Source organism: Mustelus asterias, chromosome 4 (genome assembly GCF_964213995.1).
Source record: "Mustelus asterias chromosome 4, sMusAst1.hap1.1, whole genome shotgun sequence".
NCBI classification, from domain to species: Eukaryota; Metazoa; Chordata; class Chondrichthyes; order Carcharhiniformes; family Triakidae; genus Mustelus; species Mustelus asterias.
In genome coordinates this window covers 98693601-98716746 of record NC_135804.1, presented here as the reverse complement: position 1 = coordinate 98716746, position 23146 = coordinate 98693601, and the positions used below count along the sequence as shown (strand labels likewise).

Genomic DNA, 23146 nt, shown 5'->3' with positions numbered 1-23146 from the left:
TACCTGGAAGTAGATAGTACAGAGCCCTTTGGTTGAAAAATGACTCAGAGTGGGGAGGAGCCTAAAGAAGAGTTGCAAAAAATTACAGCATTAGTGAAAGGAGATGAGTCAGAAACTCAAATGTAAACTAATTTTAGATTCATAAAAACATTTAAGTTTTAATGTTTCCTTTCAGACCTTCACAAATAGAGCAACTTTCTGTTGCAAATTTGCAAATCAATGAAGTGTTTGCAGTACTGAACCCACTCAAATCTTTATCAAACTTTGTTGCAGATCAGCTCCTACTTTAGCAGTATAATTGCTGAAAAGTTGCGGTGTAACACATTTCCAGATACCGGCAAAAGGAAGCCTCAGGTTAATCAGAAGGACAGCTTCTGGCTTGTCACAGCTCGTTCCCAACCTTCAATACATAACTGGTTTACTGATCTGTCTGGAACCAAACCATTAACCCAACTTGCAAAAAAGGTAAGTTTCTTTTGATGCAGTTTTTTCCAGACTGGGTTTGTAAGAATGTAATTGTCTTGTGATTAGTTTTGTAACCAGCTCCTCTAGTGGTAATAGTTTAAATGCAGTCCCATAAAAATGCTCAGTTTTGTGCTGAGAGGTAGATCAGAAGTTGGAACGTACCAATCTGTGGTATCATTACCTAGTTGATTTGTAAGTGTAATACTAAGCCAATCATTGATGCTTTTTTTCCTGCAACTCCCTTTAGAAATCTATTTTCCTGCATGAGCATGCAATACAATGATGCCTGTATGCTTCTGTTTCGATAAGAGCATTTAATTCAGCAAATTTTTTAGACTCATTTGATGCTACTGGCAGTAAACACACTAAGTTAGTTTAATGTTTTTTAATCACTAGGAGATGGCCTATTGAATCTTATCCTAGCATCAGCCAGTGCCTAATCAGCTGGTCTGAAGAGCGCCTGCTTACTATGTACCAATGAGTGCATTAGAGCTGGGGGAAAAAATGACATATTTCAGATTAGGGTGGCATGGTAGCACTCTGGTTAGCACTGCTGCCTTACAGCACCAGGGACCTGGGTTCAATTCCAGTCCTGGGTGACTGTCTGAATTTTGCATATTTTCCCAGTGTCTGTGTGGTTTCCCCTGGATGCTCAGCTTTTCACCCACAGTTCAAAGATATGCAGGTTAGGTGGATTAGCCATGATAAATTGCCACTTAGTGTCCAAAATGTGTAGGTTAGAAGAATTAGCCATGTGAACAAAAAACAATACAGCACAGGAACAGGCCCTTCAGCCCTCCAAGCCCGTGCCGCTCCCTGGTCCAAACTAGACCATTCTTTTGTATCCCTCCATTCCCACTCCATTCATATGGCTATCTAGATAAGTCTTAAACGTTCCCAGTGTGTCTGCCTCCACCACCTTGCCTGGCAGCTCATTCCAGGCCCCCACCACCCTCTGTGTAAAATATGTCCTTCTGATATCTGTGTTAAACCTCCCCCCCTTCACCTTGAACCTATGACCCCTCGTGAACGTCACCACCGACCTGGGGAAAAGCTTCCCACCGTTCACCCTATCTATGCCTTTCATAATTTTATACACCTCTATTAAGTCTCCCCTCATCCTCCATCTTTCCAGGGAGAACAACCCCAGTTTACCCAATCTCTCCTCATAACTAAGCCCCTCCATACCAGGCAACATCCTGGTAAACCTCCCCTGTACTCTCTCCAAAGCCTCCACGTCCTTCTGGTAGTGTGGCGACCAGAACTGGGCGCAGTATTCCAAATGCGGCCGAACCAATGTTCTATACAACTGCAACATCAGACCCCAACTTTTATACTCTATGCCCCGTCCTATAAAGGCAAGCATGCCATATGCCTTATTCACCACCACCTCCACCTGTGACGTCACCTTCAAGGATCTGTGGACTTGCACACCCAGGTCCCTCTGTGTATCTTCACCCTTTATGGTTCTGCCATTTATCGTATAGCTCCTCCCTACATTCTTTCTACCAAAATGCATCACTTCGCATTTATCAGGATTGAACTCCATCTGCCATTTCTTTGCCCAAATTTCCAGCCTATCTATATGGGATGAAGCAGCAGTATAAAATGAAGGGTACCATTCTTAGCAGTGTAGAGGATCAGAAGGACCTTGGGGTCCGGGTCCATAGGACTCTTAAATCGGCCTCGCAGGTGGAGGATGCGGTCAAGAAGGCGTATGGCGTACTGGCCTTCATTAATCGAGGGATTGAGTTTAGGAGTCGGGAGATAATGCTGCAGCTTTATAGGACCCTGGTTAGACCCCACTTGGAGTACTGCGCGCAGTTCTGGTCACCTCATTACAGGAAAGATGTTGAAGCCATTGAAAGGGTGCAGAGGAGATTTACAAGGATGTTGCCTGGATTGGGGGGCATGCCTTATGAGGATAGGTTGAGGGAGCTTGGTCTCTTCTCCCTGGAGAGACGAAGGATGAGAGGTGACCTGATAGAGGTTTACAAGATGTTGAGGGGTCTGGATAGGGTGGACTCTCAGAGGCTATTTCCAAGGGCTGAAATGGTTGCTACGAGAGGACACAGGTTTAAGGTGCTGGGGGGTAGGTACAGGGGGGATGTCAGGGGTAAGTTTTTCACTCAGAGGGTGGTGGGTGAGTGGAATCGGCTGACGTCGGTGGTGGTGGAGGCAAACTCGTTGGGGTCTTTTAAGAGACTTCTGGATGAGTACATGGGATTTAATGGGATTGAGGGCTATAGATAGGCCTAGAGGTGGGGATGTGATCGGCGCAACTTGTGGGCCGAAGGGCCTGTTTGTGCTGTGGCTTTCTATGTTCTATGTTCTATATCCTTCTGTAGCTTCTAACGATGCTCCTCACTATCTGCAAGTCCTGTGCGGGATTACGGGGGGGAGTTCTGCACTGTAGGGATGCTGGGTGGCACAGTTAGCATTGCTGCCTCACAGTGCCAGGGACCTGGGTTCAATTCCGGCCTCGGGTGATTGTGTGGAGTTTGCACATTCTCCCAGTGTCTGCATGAGTTTCCTCCGGGTGCTCCGGTTTCCTCCCATAGTCCAAGGACGTGCAGGTTAGGTTGATTGGCCATAGTAATTTGCCCCTTAGTGTCGGGGGATTAGCAGGGTAAATATGTGAGGTTATGGAAATAGGGCCTGGGTGGGATTGTGGTCGGTGCAGACACAATGGGCCAAATGGCCTCCTTCTGCACTGTAGGATTCTATGATAGTTGGTCTGAGATTGCCAGAGCTACCATTACAAAACAGCATATACTAGGACATGGTTATCTGCTGGTCAGTCAATGATATATTATAAATCTTGATGCCCATGTGCACTTCCTATCTACAGATTGTTAACTTCTTCCTATACTGCAGAATAACTGTTGTGCCCCAATTAATTCTACTTTCCAAATTTCTCTAATTTGCAGTTTAACTCTGGTTCTTTCTGTGTGTATTTGCATGCATGTTTTGACTGCTCGATGGGCTTTGACTTTTAAACCCCTGCCCTGTTCCCTCTTGGATCTTCTCTGCTGCTCTCATGCCATCTTTCTTTCGTATTTCTTTTTGGATACTTTGCCTCCTCTAATTTGGATTCATGATTATAACTTTTTTTCCTATCCTACTCTCCTGCTGCATTGTAGGCTTTAATTCCTCTTGGCTAAACCAATGGTTGTGTACTGTGGCTCTTTGTGTTCTCCAAAGGGTCCATTGAAGCATACGGCATCACCACCTTATGAGCAGCAACCTCAAATGGCCCATCCTCCTCTCTCGCCAACTTTCCACCCAGAAAATCATGCAATCTTCTGTCGTGTCCTGCTCACTCCATCACTACTGATTCTTGGGGCTCTGGCAGTGGATTAACAATCACTGCACCTTTATGCTAACACCATTGCTCTCCAAGGCTGTATTGTGGATCATTCCAGTGACATAATAGGTTAAGTAACATTGGCTCTCAGTGGCAACATTTTTCTCTCGCCAAAGTCGCTCTATTGTACCCTGTACCAATTATGCTACTCAAACTGCCACAGTGATAGTGATACTTGGATTCAACTCATCCCTTCCAGCATCTTTCAATCAAGCACCTTATCATCTCACTTCCTCCTTTAAAAATGTTATCAGTGAAAATATAAAATCATATAATGGTTACATAACAGCAAGAGGTCATTTGGTCCATCATGTCCATACAAGAGTAACTCAGCAAGTCCCAATCCCCTATCTTTTCCCATATGGAACGAGTTGATGTTGCTCAGTTCAAATTTCTAAATTGAAATAACAGTTTTTATTGAGTAAAAGTATCAAAGGACATAGATCAAAGATGGAGAAGTGGAATTGAGTTATAATATGGCCATGATCTAATTAACTTGTGAACAAGCTTGAGAGGCTGAATTACCTATTTCTGTTCCTAAGTTTAAATAAAAACAAAAAAGGGTGGAAATGCTCAGCAGGTCTTGCAGCGTGTGTTGAGAGAGAAACAAGAATAAAGATTTCAGGTTTATGACCTTTCCTTTGTTACAATGTTCTTTGTGGCCCTTGTCACCCACATTTCCAACCCCACTTCCTTCTGCTTGCGTTCCTGGGGAACCCACAACCCCCCAACTTCTTTAACAATGCACTTTCACTTAACTTTCTAGCTCTTGGCCTCCATTCACTATGATATTTCTGCTGCTGTTGTACTGCTTAAGCACTCCTTAAACTCCAACTTAGTGCTGTTGTCTCCAGTAAAACTTTTATTCTCTTTGATCCTGGTAAATTGATCGATACGCCCCTATCTTCACTTCAAGTCAAAGGGGCACCTATTGAACGTATCTGGCACACAACTAGTTGAACCATTCATCACCAGTCTGGCTGGGCCATATTGTGTATTTGGTCCATGCTCTGTTCTACAAAATCCACATCTCATTCCTGGATGAACCTGGAAAGCAAATGTGACTCTCAGCTCTCTCCAGTTCCAAAGAAAAGTCATATGGGCTAGCAGCGCTAACTCTTTCTCTCTCCACAAATGCTGCCCCACTTGCAGGGTTTTTCAGCACTTTCTGTCTGTATTTCAGATCTGCAACATAGAATTACAGAATCCCTACAGTGCAGGAGGAGGCCATTTGACCCATCAAGTCTGCACCAACTTTCCAATAGAGCATCTTACTCAGGCCCTATCCCTGTAACCCCACATATTCACCTACACATCTAGGGACACTAAGGGGCAATTTAACATGGCCAATTCACCTAACCACATCTTTGCACTGTGGGAGGAAACCGGAGCATCTGGAGGAAACCCACGCAGACACCGGGAGAATGTGCAAACTGCATGCAGTCACTCCAGGCCGGAATTGGACCCAGGTCACTTGAGTTGTGAGACAGCAATGTTAACCACTGTGCCACCCAGTGCCACCACATCCTCAGTATTTTGCTTTTATAACACCCAGCTCCTTTTCTCCACTATAATCCATCATATTACATCCCTGTTTCCTGCACCTTTGACAACAAATACAAGGAGATCATAGATTTCTAAGGTTGAGATCATCTGTTACGTTGGTGCATCCCTGTCTTTGCCTTGTCCTCAAGGCAAACGACTCCCAAGATTGAGTCTAGTCCTGAACCTATGACATTTTCAAATTGCATTTATTGTATCTATCCTTGATCAATTTGAACTCAGCTTGTACATGTATGGCACTTTCTAATTTCTCCTCCACCTTATACACCAACTTTCTGACTATCCAACAATGCTTCGTGGGGTCTCATGCTAACTACCTCCCCCTTTTTTTCAAATGCACATTATCAGCCCTTCCTGGAAAAATCCCACCCTAGACATTTTGTTTCTGCAAACCACCACCCCATCTCTAACCTTCCACTTATTGTTACATATGGTCATTTTTCAATTTGAGAGCTTATGCTGAAAGAGACTCTTGAATTAAAGATTTACCTAACTTTATCTGTTTTTTACGTTCATCAGGTGCCTATATTTAGTAAAAAGGAAGAAGTGTTTGGATACCTGGCCAAGTACTCAGTGCCGGTAATGAGAGCTGCTTGGCTGATAAAAATGACATGTGCCTATTATGCTGCTATCACCGAAACAAAGATGAAGAAACGCCACGTCATAGACCCATGTATCGGTAGGATTAACAAAAAAGTTTCTTTTTTTGTAGGTTTACAATGTGAATAAATATTTGATAGGCTGGATTCTGCATTTTATACCCTTTATATAGTTTTGTTGGTAAGAGCTTTTGAAAGAACAATTGATATTCATTTGAGAATCTCAGCATGGTGGGGATGCAACCCACAGCCCATTAATTGGTATATTAGCAGTTCACAGGGTAAGTTTTTTTTTCACTAAGTTGTTTCTGCCACTCCACTCTTCTCCTGAAGACCTCATCATCATTCTGAGGTATAATCTCCTTTGGTATCTTGTTTGACAGGCCATTCTTCATAATGAATGTCCATGCACTCTTTACTTAGAATTATTTTTTACTTTCCAGGTCAGTTGTGCCATCCATTTGACCTTTCTGACCTATATAGCTCAATAAATCATAACCATTGGGGGAATTACATGAGGCAAGCTATTTTGATTGAGATTCCCCAATACAAGTTCAAAAAAAGTTACCATATATAATGTTGTATTAGTCAATCATTGCAACCTCCAAAAATCCTTCCAAAAATGGAGATTGACATATGTTGAGCATAAAATGTGGACCGCCGGTGTGGGCCATTTTGAAACGTGAACAAAAAACATAACACTGGTGATTTATATTAATTAATGCGGCGTGCTTTATTGAATAAATTAGTTATACAAAGATACCTTCAACCAGAATCAAAGCATTTTAAGACTGTCAATTTCATTGTCATCTGATGCAAAGAGTTCATCAAATTCATTCTGAGTAACTGGATCAGATGTGGCATCGCTTTCTGAATCATTCTTCCACAGCAAATCCTCTTCCTCTCCATTCATTGAATTGGATATTCCTCATTTTTGAATGGCCTGATGACGCTTGGTGCACTAATAGGCTGAAACTCTGAAACTTCCCAGCATTGGATTTGGGGGGATATCCCAAAGATGGGCTGGAACATCCCTTTGAAATTTCACAGTTAAGGCTTTGCATGGCAATTGCCCAAAAATGCAAACTTTGTTTGGGCAGGCCCAGTGCCAGAAACCATGCGAAAATGCAATTTAAATCACAATTTGGATGTTTTCACCAGGGTAACACCAATAGCTACCCTGAAAAAGTGAAAACAATTAAAAGCTTTTCTAACTTTTGTGTAACTGTTCTAGATATCCCCCCTCCCCCAGTAGTTCTCATCGCTATGCTTCTCCAAAGATCCTGTCTCCCCCTGTTTGCAGCCCAATAGCATGCCATGATTTGATAATGACGCCACACAAAATCAAGTGGCACAACATGATTATTTCCACTCTGTATAAGGGCTTTTTCCCGCTCAAGCATCCACCTATTCTACGTTGGGCAAACATGATTGTGATGATACTGTGCCTTTTAAGAAATTTATTTTTATCATGTCTCTTGTAAGGGGTATGCTTGAAAGTCAGTTCTGTTTTATACGGTGCCAATTTGTCTGGGCAGCAGGGAGCTCAAATGTTGAGAATGCAGGATAATGATTGATTTTAGCTAAGGGTGTGTTTGTTTAAATAGTTAATGCATTTTTGTTTACTTAGGTTTCCCTTGGGCTTTCAGAATAGACATTTGATTAGGTTGATTGACAGTCATGTGATTAATAGGAGGAACTAAGCTTGAAGGAAAGTGTGTTTTAGTTTCATTTTTAAAATATCGAGCAATTGCTGTCCAGAGCTGCTCAAAAGATGTGGCGCTCGCTCGCTCTCTCTCTCAAAATATCCGTCTCTCTCCAGAGCTGTTTAAAAAGCTTTAGGATTGTTAATAAGTACACGCATGTAGATTCATAGAATCCCGACAGTGCAGAGGGAGACTATTAAGCCCATCAAGTCTGCATCGACTCTCTGACCTAGTATCTCACCCAGGCCCTTTTCCCCATCCTATCACACTCATTTACCATGGCTAATCCATCTAACCTAGTCATCTTGGGACACGAAGGGGCAATTTAACATGGCTAATCCACCTAACCCAGCACACCGTTGGACTGTGGGAGGAAACCAGAGCACCAGAGGAAACCCACGCAGGCATGGGGAGAACGTGCAAACTCCACACTGACGGTCACCCAAAGCTGGAATCAAACCCGGGTCTCTGCCACTGTGCGGCAGCAGTGCTTGCCATTGTACCGCCCTACTTAAGTGTTCATATGCACATTGCATTCCAACAATTTTTTAGGACCCATTACAATACAGTGATTGGTCCTATTCTGATGGCATATTTAGTCTTGGACATTTTGTTTAGGGCAAATTTCTTCTTCTATTCTTACACTATTTTTCACTAACACCAAATTCCCTCACAGCACAGCCATTTGACGAGTTAGCAAAAACTCATTAGCTTGAAAGCAGCTTCTTATCTCTTCTATTTTGCTGGAGGATCCATTCCAGTTCATATTCTGCATGGTCTGCTCTATGTGGGCATGTTTTAAACTCGCATACATTTTTTTCGTAACATGACCTTGATCTAATGTGCCAGCTAAGACAATTTTTAAAGGAGCATTTCTGGGGTTGCCATTATTGCATTTCATAGCTGAAAAGAGGGTGTTGGCTATTATGCTGAGTGTGGTCTCTTTAAGGGGGTGATCATGTGCGGATCACGTGATCGGGTCGGCCCTATGGATCAGAGGTGCAGGAAGTTGGGTCAATTGCGAGTGCGGGTGTTGAGACTGGGAGGATCTTAGTTGGAGCCAAGGAGGATAAAAAAGGAGACCTGTGTATATGGGGTTCTTCTGTCAAACCCTTAGTGTGTAAATAGTTCTTATAATTCAATAAACCTTTTTCATTGTTGGAGCCACATTGTGTCGCCTCCAATCTTTTACACTTGAGTTTGTCCCCATTCTCTTGTCAGGTCTTACTCAGCTATTTGTTGTCATGTCAAGGCACAGTGCATGGATCGATGAATATTCTGCATCTTTGGGGCATAGTTCTATTATTCAGTTTAAATGTATGTTGGCCTAAGAAATGCCCAAGATGAGAACCTGTCAACACTGATCTTCAGGGTATTTAATTTCCTCCTGTAGAGTGGACTCAAATCATCACAAAGTACCTTTGGGAACAGCTGCAGAAGATTGCTGAGTCCTATCGACTGATGTCTACGCAGAATTGTGGGACACCAGTACAGCCCACAGTGCCTGAAGTGGAGCAGGCCATGAAACAGTGGGAATACAATGAAAAACTGGCTCTTTATATGTTTCAGGTTAGATGTGAATATTATATATGTATAAGTAAAGTCGGTGAGAGAACTGTGTAAGTTTCTTTTAGCAGGACAGCAGTACTAATTAGAAGTGAGAATCGTGTAACACTGTAAATGTTAAGGCATTTAAAAATATTTAAGGAGTGCACGGGTGAACTGCAACAATTGTTCATTCCTGTCCGGCAGAAAAAGTGGCCAAACCATGACTTACAAGGGAAATTAGAGATAGTCTTAGATCCAAGGAAGAGACATACAAATTGGCCAGAAAAAAAACAATAGACCTGAGGATTGGGAGCAGTTTAGGATTCTGCAAAAGAGGACTAAGGGATTGATTAAGAAGGGGAAAATTGAGTACAAGAATAAGCTTGTGGGGAACATGAAAACTGACTGTGAAAGTTTCTATAGGTTCGTGAAGAGAGAAAGATTGAAGAGGGCAAATGTAGGTCCCTTGCAGTCAGAAACAGTGGAATTTATAATGGGGAACAAAGAAATGGTTGACCAATTAAAGTAAGAAGTCTCACAACAGGTTAAAGTCCAACAGGTTTATTTGGTAGCACAAGCCACAAGCTTTCAGAGCGCTGCTCCTTCATCAGGTGAGTGCGAGTTCTGATCACAGACAGGGCATATAAAGACACAAGTTTGTGCTACCAAATAAACCTGTTGGACTTTAACCTAGTGTTGTGAGACTTCTTACTGTGCTTACCCCAGTCCAACGCCGGCATCTCCACATCATGATAACCAATTAAATACATACACTAGTTCCTAACCTGAGTTCTTGAGGACACATGCATACCTATAGCAGAGCACTTGAGAAACAGTGCAGAAGTGGACAGTGTCAGCATAGATTTATGAAAGGGAAATCATGCTTGACAAATCTACTGGAGTTCTTTGAGGATGTAACTATTAGAGTTGATGAGGGGGAACTAGTTGATGTGTTTTATTTGGACTTTCAGAGGGCTTTCAACACAGTCCCATTTAAGAGATTAGTATGTAAAATTAAAGAGGTTGGCATAGAGGAAACAGTAAGAATAACTGGGTCTTTTTCTGAATGGCAGGTAGTGACTAATGGAGCACCACAGGGATCAATGCTAGGACCATAGCTTTTCACAATATATATTAATGATTAGATGAGGGAACTAAGTGCAATCTCTCCAAATTTGCAGGTGGCACAAAGTTGGGTGGGAGGGTGAGCAGTGAGTAGGATGCAGAGATATTTAATGTGATTTGGACAAGCTGAGTGAGTGGGTAAATGCATGGCAGATGCAATATAATGTTAATGAATGTGAGGTTGCCCACTTTGCTAGCAAAAACAGGAAGGTAGATTATTATCTGAATGGCTATAAATTGAGAGAGGAGAATATGCAACGTACATCAATTGCTGAAGACAAGCATGCAGGTGCAGCAGGTGGTAAAGAAGGCTAATGGAATGTTGTCCTTCATAGCGAGAGGATTCAAGTACAAGAGCAGAGATGTCTTGCTCCACTATACAGGACATTGGCGAGGCCACATCTGGAATATTGTGTACAGTTTTGGTCTCCTTATCTGAGGGAAGGACATTTTTGCTATAGAGGGAGCGCAGCGAAGGTTTACCAGACTGATTCCTGGGTTGGTGGGACTGATGTAGGAGTAGAGATTGAGTCGGTTATGTTTACAGGAGTTCAGAAGAATGAGGGGAGATCTCATACCCTGTCTAGTTCTGTTAGAATTTGCTAGGTTATTTGCAGGAAGGATGATCCTGATAGCGGAGGAGTCCAGAACGAGGGGTCATAAACTAAGGATAAGGAGTAAACCTTTTAAGACTAAGATGAGGAGAAATCTCTTCACCTGGAGAGTGGTAAGCCTGTGAAATCCCCTACCACAGAAAACAGTTAAGGCCAAAACATTACATATTTTCAAGAAGGATGTGGGGGAAGGGCAGCATCAAGCTATTGAATTAGATGCTCAGCCATGATCCAACTGAATGATGGAGCAGGCTCGAAGGGCTGAATGGCTCACTCCCATTCCTACTTTCCGTTTCTAATAAGATCTATGTTTGTTTATATGATATAATGAAATGCTTCCTTCTACTTCAAAGATCATAAAGTTCAATTCCTACCATGAAAGTTGTGCAATTGAATTCAATAAGTTATGAAATTTAAGGGTAGTGCCAGGGAAAAAGACAATTCCACCTGGTCTGGCCTATATGTAACTCTAGTCCACAGTATGTGAATGATTCATGATGCCCATTTAAAGGAATTAATTAGCAAGCCAGTCGCATCATTTTGGGAAGGTATGGGTCAACAATGTGCACAGCTTTTCTCGCAGTGCCACATTCTAATTTCTTTTTAAAAAGAAGCTAGATCATATGCTGCAGTCCTGGAGAGGGTCTTAATTTTGCAACCTTTCGACTTTAACACTAGTTCTATTAAATGAAGCCAGCTGACCTTGATATAAAATGGAAAAGGTTTATTTATATACCCCCGATTTTCTCGTTTTGGCTACAGGATGGAATGCTCGACAGACACGAGTTCCTGACCTGGGTTCTTGAATGCTTTGAGAAGATCCGGCCAGGGGAGGATGAACTTCTTAAGTTGTTGCTCCCACTGATGTTACAGGTGGGTAAATTCCTGTATATATCTGTTGCAGTTAGCAATTGGAGTATTATTTATTAAAATAAATTCATGTAACTTAGTTGAAATATTCAGCTTTTATTTCTGAGCAAGGGTTAAAAGCGTGCTATCACAAGGCTTAATCAGTTTCTAGTTGCCGTTATACCACAGGGAATCAATATTTAACCCAGTGTGTTTTAACATATCAGTACATTTTTTTGTGCGATGCTCCTAATTTGTCATCTGATTGGTTAACCATCAGGATTACACAGCTCTAGGCAGAAGACATCTATAATTATATGATTGGGCATCCCATAATTCAACAATTGCAGCATGAAAATTTTAAGCATTCAACATTAGACTGAAATTCCAGGGACAATGCTATTAATACTGTTGCATTTATCAGTTTACAAATCCAAGTGTGGCTCTAGTGTGTTAAGTTACCACACATTAATCTGTATAGGTCTAGTAACTGTGAGATGTTAATATTCAGTATGGTTTATAACTTTGTAATTTCTCTGTTTTCCTACCTTTGTGTAGTACTCTGGGGAGTTTGTGCAATCTGCATATCTGTCGAGACGCTTGGCTTACTTCTGTACCCGACGTCTCTCCATATTGCTTGGGGATAGTGGTAACAATGCAGTAACGGGAGGACACCAGTCCCATGTGATGGCAGCACCTACAGGAAATGCCTTGCCTCCGACTCCAACACCACCAACCAATGGAGCTAGCCAGCCTCAATCTCCGTTCATGGATTTTTATATTTGTCCGCAGCATCGCCCAGTTGTGTTTGGATTAAGTTGCATGCTTCAGGTAAGCCCAAAATGAAGTCTCCTTTATCTTGTCTTCAATTGGGCTAATGCCAAGTAGCCATTATCTTTTCAAAATGAAACAAAATAAACTTCTTCAATAGATGGAAAAAGATGATTTTTCATTAAACTTAATAGTCTTTGTTACTTTTATTAATTCTTTCACGGCATTGCTGTCAATCCATAATTGCCATTGAAAAGGTGGCAATGAGCCACCACCTTGAACAGCTGCAGTCCATGTGATGGAGGTGTAGATTTTTATTCAGTGACACTGAAGGAATGATGATATAGTTCCAAGTTAGGAACTTGCAGGTGGTAGTGTTCCCATGTATCGGCTGCCCTTCTGCTAGGTGTTCGAGGTCGCACATTTTGAAAGTGCTGGCAAAGTAAACTTGACAGGTTGTTGCAATGCATCGTGTTGATGGTATACACTGCTGCCACTGTGTATTGGCAATAGAGGGAGTGAATGTTTAAAGTGATAGATGTGGGAACAATCAAGCAGGCAGATTTGTCCCGATGGTGTTGAGCTGCACACATCCAGGCGAGTATTCCATCACACTCTTGATTTGTGCCATAAGAAGTTAATTACTTGCCGCAGAATTCCCAGTCTCTGATCTGCTCTTTAGTCACAGTATTTATGTGACTGGTCCAATTCAATTTCTTGTCAGTGGCAACCCCCAGGATGTTACGAGTGGGGTTTCAGTGATGATGATGCCATTGAGCAGGCTTGACGAATCTTTTCATGTGAAGAGCAACATTTCATTTTTTGTTCATCATGTAAGCGGCCGACGAGCAAGTTTTGGCAAGATAAAGTTTGGCGCAACATTGAACACGAATTAAAAAAAATAGTTGAGATCTGCAGAAAGAAAACTTGTTGAACAAAAAGACTGTCAGAGCAATAAATTAATATTTAAAAATTAGTAATTAATGAAGATCATTAGAGTTAGAGGGTATGCCTGTCCATCTCCCTGTCGCTCGGCCTCCCTCTGTCGCTCGGCCTCCCACTCGCCCGGCCTCGGCCGCTCGCCCGGCCTCGGCCTCCCCCCGCTCGCCCGGCCTCGGCCTCCCCCCGCTCGCCCGGCCTCGGCCTCCCCCCGCTCGCCCGGCCTCGGCCTCCCCCCGCTCGCCCGGCCTCGGCCTCCCCCCGCTCGCCCGGCCTCGGCCTCCCCCCGCTCGCCCGGCCTCGGCCTCCCCCCGCTCGCCCGGCCTCGGCCTCCCCCCGCTCGCCCGGCCTCGGCCTCCCCCCGCTCGCCCGGCCTCGGCCTCCCCCCGCTCGCCCGGCCTCGGCCTCCCCCCGCTCGCCCGGCCTCGGCCTCCCCCCGCTCGCCCGGCCTCGGCCTCCCCCCGCTCGCCCGGCCTCGGCCTCCCCCCGCTCGCCCGGCCTCGGCCTCCCCCCGCTCGCCCGGCCTCGGCCTCCCCCCGCTCGCCCGGCCTCGGCCTCCCCCCGCTCGCCCGGCCTCGGCCTCCCCCCGCTCGCCCGGCCTCGGCCTCCCCCCGCTCGCCCGGCCTCGGCCTCCCCCCGCTCGCCCGGCCTCGGCCTCCCCCCGCTCGCCCGGCCTCGGCCTCCCCCCGCTCGCCCGGCCTCGGCCTCCCCCCGCTCGCCCGGCCTCGGCCTCCCCCCGCTCGCCCGGCCTCGGCCTCCCCCCGCTCGCCCGGCCTCGGCCTCCCCCCGCTCGCCCGGCCTCGGCCTCCCCCCGCTCGCCCGGCCTCGGCCTCCCCCCGCTCGCCCGGCCTCGGCCTCCCCCCGCTCGCCCGGCCTCGGCCTCCCCCCGCTCGCCCGGCCTCGGCCTCCCCCCGCTCGCCCGGCCTCGGCCTCCCCCCGCTCGCCCGGCCTCGGCCTCCCCCCGCTCGCCCGGCCTCGGCCTCCCCCCGCTCGCCCGGCCTCGGCCTCCCCCCGCTCGCCCGGCCTCGGCCTCCCCCCGCTCGCCCGGCCTCGGCCTCCCCCCGCTCGCCCGGCCTCGGCCTCCCCCCGCTCGCCCGGCCTCGGCCTCCCCCCGCTCGCCCGGCCTCGGCCTCCCCCCGCTCGCCCGGCCTCGGCCTCCCCCCGCTCGCCCGGCCTCGGCCTCCCCCCGCTCGCCCGGCCTCGGCCTCCCCCCGCTCGCCCGGCCTCGGCCTCCCCCCGCTCGCCCGGCCTCGGCCTCCCCCCGCTCGCCCGGCCTCGGCCTCCCCCCGCTCGCCCGGCCTCGGCCTCCCCCCGCTCGCCCGGCCTCGGCCTCCCCCCGCTCGCCCGGCCTCGGCCTCCCCCCGCTCGCCCGGCCTCGGCCTCCCCCCGCTCGCCCGGCCTCGGCCTCCCCCCGCTCGCCCGGCCTCGGCCTCCCCCCGCTCGCCCGGCCTCGGCCTCCCCCCGCTCGCCCGGCCTCGGCCTCCCCCCGCTCGCCCGGCCTCGGCCTCCCCCCGCTCGCCCGGCCTCGGCCTCCCCCCGCTCGCCCGGCCTCGGCCTCCCCCCGCTCGCCCGGCCTCGGCCTCCCCCCGCTCGCCCGGCCTCGGCCTCCCCCCGCTCGCCCGGCCTCGGCCTCCCCCCGCTCGCCCGGCCTCGGCCTCCCCCCGCTCGCCCGGCCTCGGCCTCCCCCCGCTCGCCCGGCCTCGGCCTCCCCCCGCTCGCCCGGCCTCGGCCTCCCCCCGCTCGCCCGGCCTCGGCCTCCCCCCGCTCGCCCGGCCTCGGCCTCCCCCCGCTCGCCCGGCCTCGGCCTCGGCCTCGGCCTCCCCCCGCTCGCCCGGCCTCGGCCTCGGCCTCGGCCTCCCCCCGCTCGCCCGGCCTCGGCCTCGGCCTCGGCCTCCCCCTCGGCCTCGGCCTCGGCCTCCCCCCGCTCGCTCGGCCTCGGCCAACCCCCGCTCGCCCGGCCTCGGCCTCGGCCTCCCCCCGCTCGCCCGGCCTCGGCCTCGGCCTCCCCCCGCTCGCCCGGCCTCGGCCTCGGCCTCCCCCCGCTCGCCCGGCCTCGGCCTCGGCCTCCCCCCGCTCGCCCGGCCTCGGCCTCGGCCTCCCCCCGCTCGCCCGGCCTCGGCCTCGGCCTCCCCCCGCTCGCCCGGCCTCGGCCTCGGCCTCCCCCCGCTCGCCCGGCCTCGGCCTCCCCCCGCTCGCCCGGCCTCGGCCTCCCCCCGCTCGCCCGGCCTCGGCCTCCCCCCGCTCGCCCGGCCTCGGCCTCCCCCCGCTCGCCCGGCCTCGGCCTCCCCCCGCTCGCCCGGCCTCGGCCTCCCCCCGCTCGCCCGGCCTCGGCCTCCCCCCGCTCGCCCGGCCTCGGCCTCGGCCTCGGCCTCCCCCCGCTCGCCCGGCCTCGGCCTCGGCCTCGGCCTCCCCCCGCTCGCCCGGCCTCGGCCTCGGCCTCCCCCCGCTCGCCCGGCCTCGGCCCCCCAGCTTGCCCTCAAGCAGATGAAGATAGCTGGGCCTAGGATATTACCCTGCGGGTAGTATTACCATACATATTACAATATTCCCCTTCCTATTGAAAGATATTTTCCCTCTTCCAAAAAGTATAAATATTTACCATACATGTTAATCTTTCATTCCATTATGTAAGTTTATAGGACTGGTGAATCTGTGAGTCTCTGAAGTATAGAAGTAATCTGGTGGTCCTCCCAGAGTTTGTAATGTTAACCTTGTCGAGAAGTTTCTTACTCTCAATGATCTGAGAGATAATTATTCTTGGATGTTGTTCTTGGTTGCATTTGGGATCTAGTCATCAACGCAACAGGAGGACTGCCGATTGAGGAACTGGAATGCCAATGATTTGTTTTTCTTTATAATATACGTAAATGAGCTGCAGTTTGTGTGCTCTTGTACTCTTCTAATGATTCTGTCTTTCTCCATTTTGTCTAGTTCAACTTTGGTTTGTCTTGTAAGTAGATGCTGCACTTGCGTGGTACGCAGACTTGCATTCTCCGGCAAGTGTAATGTTTCAGCTTCCTTAAAACTGTCAGTTCTGTCAAAACAGTGGATATTTCACTGTTAGGTTGTTAACTGAGGTGATAAAAGCTGTTTCTGAGGTTGATCTGCTGTGTGACATCTGTCTCATTCTATGAATTGTCACTAGTGCGAGGTCACAGCATGCTGGTAAGCCTGCAATTGCTGGGCCTTCAGTCTCCACAGTGCAGAACATCTCTAACACCCAGAAGGACTGATTGTACTTGCACTATAAGACTATGGAAATTGCACATGGAATTAGTGAATTGTTGTTTGCTGAAACCTTCACCAGCAGAAGGTTTTGCTATTGTCTTTCATGTCTGTAGATACATGCTTTTGGAATTTACGAGGTAGTATGTTGGCACTTGCCCATGTATCAATCTTAGCCAATAACAAGTGGTTGCCAACTTCTTTGGGGCAGATCATTCGAATTCTGGCAAATACTTTGGTATCTATGTTTTACACAAGATCGATGGTGCGAAATCTATGTCTCATCAAGCACATCATTGTGATTCTTTGGTTTGTCAGTTATCTCACATATGTTTCTGGCGGGATTCCAGATGATGAGTCTTACTGTTTGAAGGTACCCGTTGTGTACAGTGCAGTTGGATCAGTGCATGGTTTTTTGTAACTGCATCAGCCTTTGCTCTAGTGCACTGCCACTGTGATTGGGCTTTTCTGCCTTGCAGATTTGCTGGAAAGCAGGGCATTTCCTTGGTGCATGCAGGAAACCACATGTGTTTTTAGTGAGTGCATCACCAGTTGAGGTTGTAATTAGGACTTGTAAGCTTCTCTGACCTGTGAAGCTTGCTTCATATTTGCGTCCATCCTTGAGTAGCTCACCTATGCTCTACATCTTGGGCTTGTCCAGCAGATTTTGCCGGAATGCTCCATGGGAGTGGATGCGATCACCAACTTAGTAATTCTGTTTTCTAGCTCTGTGTTTGAAAAATCACAGAACGTACTCTTTTGTCTGCACCTACTGACGAAGTGGCCTATGGATTTTGCAAGCTGTTGTTGAAATGACATGACCTTCAGTTGATGAATATGAAAGATTAACTTGATTCTGAACCAGTCTTCCAATGCAGTCCAGATCACCATCGGTCTCGGTGTGCCTTCATTCCCGATTGTAAGGTGAATTTTTATGGTTTGCTCGTCTGGTTCAGACACACCTGAATCAAGAAACCATAGCTCTGTATGCTGTCTAAATATTTTGAATTCCGATAATAAGTCAACTGCATCTAAGTTCAAACTTGGAGATTTTGTGGCCATTTTCACAATATCCCTTCGAGCTTCCTCTTTGTTTAATTCAAACTATTGTTTAGCAGCCCTTGAAACCACCTGTTTATAATCATAATCTTTACTAGCTCTATTTTTATGTTCGCTTTGTGTTGTTTTTTGTTTGATTTTCCCTCACTGTGTCGATCCGTCCCACATCCTAGTCACTTGCCCTTCCTGACGGAGCTAATCTGGTGCTAATCCACTCGAGGCACTGTCCCACTCGTGGAACTGACCGGCTATGTGCGCAATCACACCACGAGGGATCCGTATGCTTACCAGCTCTTTGAATACTAGAGTCATAGAGGTTTACAGCATGGAAACAGGCCCTTCGGCCCAACTTGTCTGTGCCGTCCAGTTTTTACCATTAAGCTGGTCCTAATTGCCCACTTTTGGCACATATCCCCACATACCAATCTTACCCATGTAACTGTCTAAACGCTTTTTAAAAGACAAAATTGTACCCGCCTCTACTACTGCCTCTGCTGGCTTGTTCCAGATGCTCACCACCCTCTGTGTGAAAAAGATGCCCCCCTGGACCTTTTTGTATCTCTCACCTTAAACCTATGCCCTCTAGTTTTAGACTCCCTTACCTTTGGGAAACGATATTGACTATCTACCTTATCTATGCCCTCATTATTTTATAGACCTCTATAAGGTCACATCTAAGCTGCCTCCGCTCCACGGAGAAAAGTTCCAGTCTATCCAGCCTCTCCTTATAACTCAAACCATCGAGCCCTGGTAACATCCGAATAAATCTTTTCCGCATTCTTTCTAGTTAGTAATATCCTATTCTATAATAGACCAGAACTGTACATAATATTCCAAATGTGGCCTTACAACTATGCAACTTCAACAAGACGTCCCAACTCTGTATTCGATGTTCTGACCAATGAAGCCAAGCATGCCGAATGCCCCCTTCACCACCCTGTCCACCAGTGACTCCACTTTCAAGGAGCTATGAACCTGTACCCCTAGATCTCTTTGTTCTATAACTCTCCCCAATGCCCAACCATTAACTGAGTAAGCCCTGCCCTGGTTCGATCTACCAAAATGCGTCACCTCACATTTACCTAAATTAAACTCCATCTGCCATTCATCAGCTCACTGGCCCAATTTATCGAAATCTCATTGCAATCCTAGATAACCATCTTCACTGTCCACTATACCACCAATCTTGGTGTCTTCTGCAAACTTACCATGCCTTCTAAATTCTCATCCAAATCATTAATATAAATGACAAATAACAGTGGACTCAGCACCGATCCCTGCGGCACACTGCTGGTCACTGCATTTGACTGCATTGCCCTCATCTACCTTCTTGGTCACCCCTTCAAAAAATTCAATCAAATTCTTGAGACATGATTTTCCACTCGCAAAGCCATGCTGACTCTCTCATCAGTCCGTGCCTCTCTAAATGCCACTAGATCCTGTCTCTCAGAATATCTTCTAACAACTTGCCCACTACAGACATTCGGCCCACCGGTCTGTAGTTCCCAGGTTTTTCCCTGCAGCCCTTCTTAAACAAAGGCACAACATTTGCCACCCTCCAATCTTCAGGTGCCTCACCTTTGGCTGTAGATGATTCAAATACCTCTGCTCGGGGACCCGCAATTTCCTCACTAGCCTCCCACAACGTCCTGGGATATACTTCATCAGGTTCTGGGGATTTATCTCCCCTGATGCTCTTTAAGACTTCCAGCACCACCACCTCAGAAATAATGTACACTCCTCAAAAAATCACTATTTATTTCCCCAAGTTCCCTAACATCCATGCCTTTCTCAATAGTAAATGCCAATGAGAAATGTTCATTTAGGATCTCGCGCATCTTTTTTGGATCGGCAATAGATGATCTTGTTAATCCTTAAAAGGCCCTATTCTCTCTCTAGTTACTCTTTTGCCCTTTATGTATTTGTCGAAGCTCTTTGGATTCTCCTTTGCCTTATCTGTCAAAGCGATCTCGTGTCCCCTTTTTGCCCTTCTGATTTCTCTCTTGACTGTACTTCTACACCCTCTATATTCTTCAGGGGATCCATTCAACCTCAGCTGTCTATGCATGTCATATGTCTCCTTTTTCTTCTTGACCAGGGCCTCAATATCTCGAGTCATCCAGGGTTTCCTACTTCTACCAGCCTTGCCCTTCACTCTAAAAGGAATGTGCTTACCCTGAACCCTGTTTAACACGTTTTTGAAAGCCTCCCACTTACCAGACATCCCTTTGCCTGCCAACAGACTCCCCCAATCAACGTTTGAAAGTTCCTATCTAATATCATCAAAATTGGCCTTGCCCCAATTTAGAATTTTAACTTTTGGGCCAGACCTATCATTCTCCATAGCTATCTTAAAATTAATGCAATTATGGTCACTGTTCCCAAAGTGACCCCTCATTAACACTTCTGTTACCTGCCCTTCCTTATTTCCCAAGAGGAGGTCAAGTTTTGCTCCTGTCTAGTCGGACCATCCACATACTGAATGAGAAATTTCTCCTGAATACACTCAACTGTGTGTTGGTCACTTCTACCAATACTGTCATGGGCTAATGCACCTGGGACAGGTAGGTTGGTGAAGATGAGAACAAGTTGATTTTTTCCTCTTGTTGATTCCCTCACCAGCTGCAGCTGGAAGCTATGTTATCTGGACTCGGCCAACTTGGTCAGAAGTGGTGTTATGGTGTGAATCTTGGTGATGAACATTGAAGCTCCCCAGCCAGAGTACATTCGTAGGAACGTGAGAACAGGAATAGGCCATTCAGCCCATCAAGCCCCCTCCACCATTTAATACAATCATGACTGACCATGTACTTCAATGTCCTTTTCCCATACTATTTCCATAACATTTTTTGTTATTGGTGTTTAGAAGTCTGCCAATCTTTGCTATAAATGTACTTAATGACTGAGCATCCGCAGCCGTCTGGGCATTCAAAATTGACAACCCTCTGAGTAAAAATGATTTTCCTCATCTTGGCCCTTAGTGGTTTCCGCCTTACTTTGAATTTGTGTTAGTTGGGAAACATTTGCATTTACTCTGTCTATCCCTTTAAGTATTTTGTAGGTTCCAATGAGATCACCTTTTATTCTTCAAAATTGTAGAGAATAGAGTTTCCAGCAATTTATCTTTGTAGTTTAGTCCTGCTATCCCATGAACAAGTCTGCCAAACCCCCCTTGCACTCTTGCTATGGCAGTAATGTCTGTCTTAAGGTAAGGGAGCCAACTAAACACTATACTCCAGGTGTAGTCTAATCAAAGAATGTATACAATTGAAAAAGACCTACTCCTGTACTTAAATTCCCTTGTAATAAAGGCTGACATAGCAATAGCCTCCCTAATTGCTTGCTGTACCTGTATGTTAGCATTCACTGACTTATTAACAATGACAGCAAATCCCTTTCTATGTCTACACTTTCTAATCTCTCACCATTTAAGAACTACTCTGCACAGTTGTTCCTCCCACCAAAGTGGATAACCTCTCATTTTTCTGCATTATAGTCCATCTGCCATATTTTTGCCCACTCACTAAGTCTGTCCAAATCCCCCTGAAGCTGCTTTGCATCTTCCTCACAACACATTCCCACCTAGCTTTGTGTCACCCGCAAACTTGGAAATAATATGTTTGGTCCCTACATTCAAAGATTGGTGGCATGGTGGACAGTGAGGAAGGTTATCTCCAATTGCAGCGTGATCTTGATCAATTGGGCCAGTGGGCTGACGAATGGCAGATGGAGTTTAATTTAGACAAATGCGAGGTCATGCATTTTGGTAGATTGAACCAGGGCAGGACTTACTCAGTTAATGGTAGGGCGTTGGGGAGAGTTACAGAACAAAGAGATCTCAGGGTACATGTTCATAGCTCCTTGAAAGTGGAGTCACAGGTGGACAGAGTGGTGAAGAAGGCATTCGGCATGCTTGGTTTCGTCGGTCAGAACATTGAATACAGGAGTTGGGACGTCTTGTTAAAGTTGTACAAGACATTGGTAAGGCCACACTTGGAATACTGTGTACAATTCTGGTCACCTTATTATAGAAAGGATATTATTCAAACTAGAAAGAGTGCAGAAAAGATTTACTAGGATGCTACCGGGACTTGATGGATTGAGTTATAAGGAGAGGCTGAGTAGATTGGGACTTTTTTCTGTGGAGCATAGAAGGTTGAGGGGTGTTCTTATAGAGGCCTATAAAATAATGAGGGGCATAGACAAGGTAGATAGTCAATATCTTTTCCCAAAGGTAGGGGAGTCTAAAACTAGAGAGCATAGGTTTAAGGTGAGAGGGGAGAGATACAAAAGTGTCCAGAGGGGCAATTTTTTCACACACGGGGCGATGAGTGTCTGGAACAAGCTGCCAGAGGTAGTAGTAGCGGCGGGTACAATTTTATCTTTTAAAAAGCATTTAGATAGTTGCATGGGTACGATGGGTACAGAGGGATATGGGCCAAATGCGGGCAATTGGGATTAGTTTAGGGGTTTTAAAAAAAAGGGCTGCATGGACAAGTTGGGCCGAAGGGCCTAAATCAATGATATATATTGTGGGCAGTTGGGGCCCAAGTACTGATCCTTAAGGTATCTCACCAGTCTTAGCCTGCTAATGCGAGAATGATCTGTTTATTCCTATTCTCTCTTTTCTGTGCCTATTAACCAATCCTTAACCATACTAGTGTATTATCTGCTAACCCATATACTTTGATTTTGCTAACCAACCTCCTGTGGGGATCTTCATCGTAAGCCTTCTGAAAATCCAATTGCATCTGCATCCAATTGCAACTGCATTCACTGACTCCCCTTGTTATGTTTTTGGTCCTGCTACCTTTCAGAATCAATCGGTACAGAAGTAAACACAGACAGTGATTAACATTGCAACTGTCCTTTATTGCTGCAGCAGTCAGGCTAATAAGAAAAGTAATTCCTGATATCCCATAATTCACTGGCTTGCAAAGTATGACAAGCCAGACAGGACATTCAATACATAACATATTTCTCTTTCCTTATTGGAAATGTTGTTTAACAAAACATTTTCTGAATTGGGGAAAGAGCATAACAGCCTCAAAAAAGAGCACTGATTTACCTTGGCTGTAAGTCAAATGCTCAGAACATCATCTCTTCTGGTGTGGATTACAGCGGATTTCTGGTGATTTTACAGAGTAATGTGCATTACATGCTGGCAACAATTTAGGATTTGTAGCTGCATCTGAAATTATGACCAATGCTGGTTAAGGTGAGACAACTTTAATTTCAGTCGAGCTGGACTGAGGAAGTAAGACTGGAGTTGGCACTCATTGTCTTGGAGGTGGCTCACTCAAAGTGGTAAAATCA

At 46.8% G+C, this 23146-nt stretch overlaps 1 protein-coding gene across 1 annotated transcript in view; it reads left to right on the top strand.

Annotated features, from left to right (window-relative positions):
* The window catches only part of med12 (mediator complex subunit 12), a 159477-nt gene that overhangs the window by 24199 nt on the left and 112132 nt on the right, over positions 1 to 23146 (top strand). The window contains exons 3-7 of the mRNA XM_078211432.1: positions 274 to 465; positions 5915 to 6074; positions 9094 to 9269; positions 11750 to 11860; positions 12395 to 12667. Of these exons, the coding sequence (XP_078067558.1) occupies positions 274 to 465; positions 5915 to 6074; positions 9094 to 9269; positions 11750 to 11860; positions 12395 to 12667 (912 nt within the window). The remainder of the gene's footprint in view (positions 1 to 273; positions 466 to 5914; positions 6075 to 9093; positions 9270 to 11749; positions 11861 to 12394; positions 12668 to 23146) is intronic.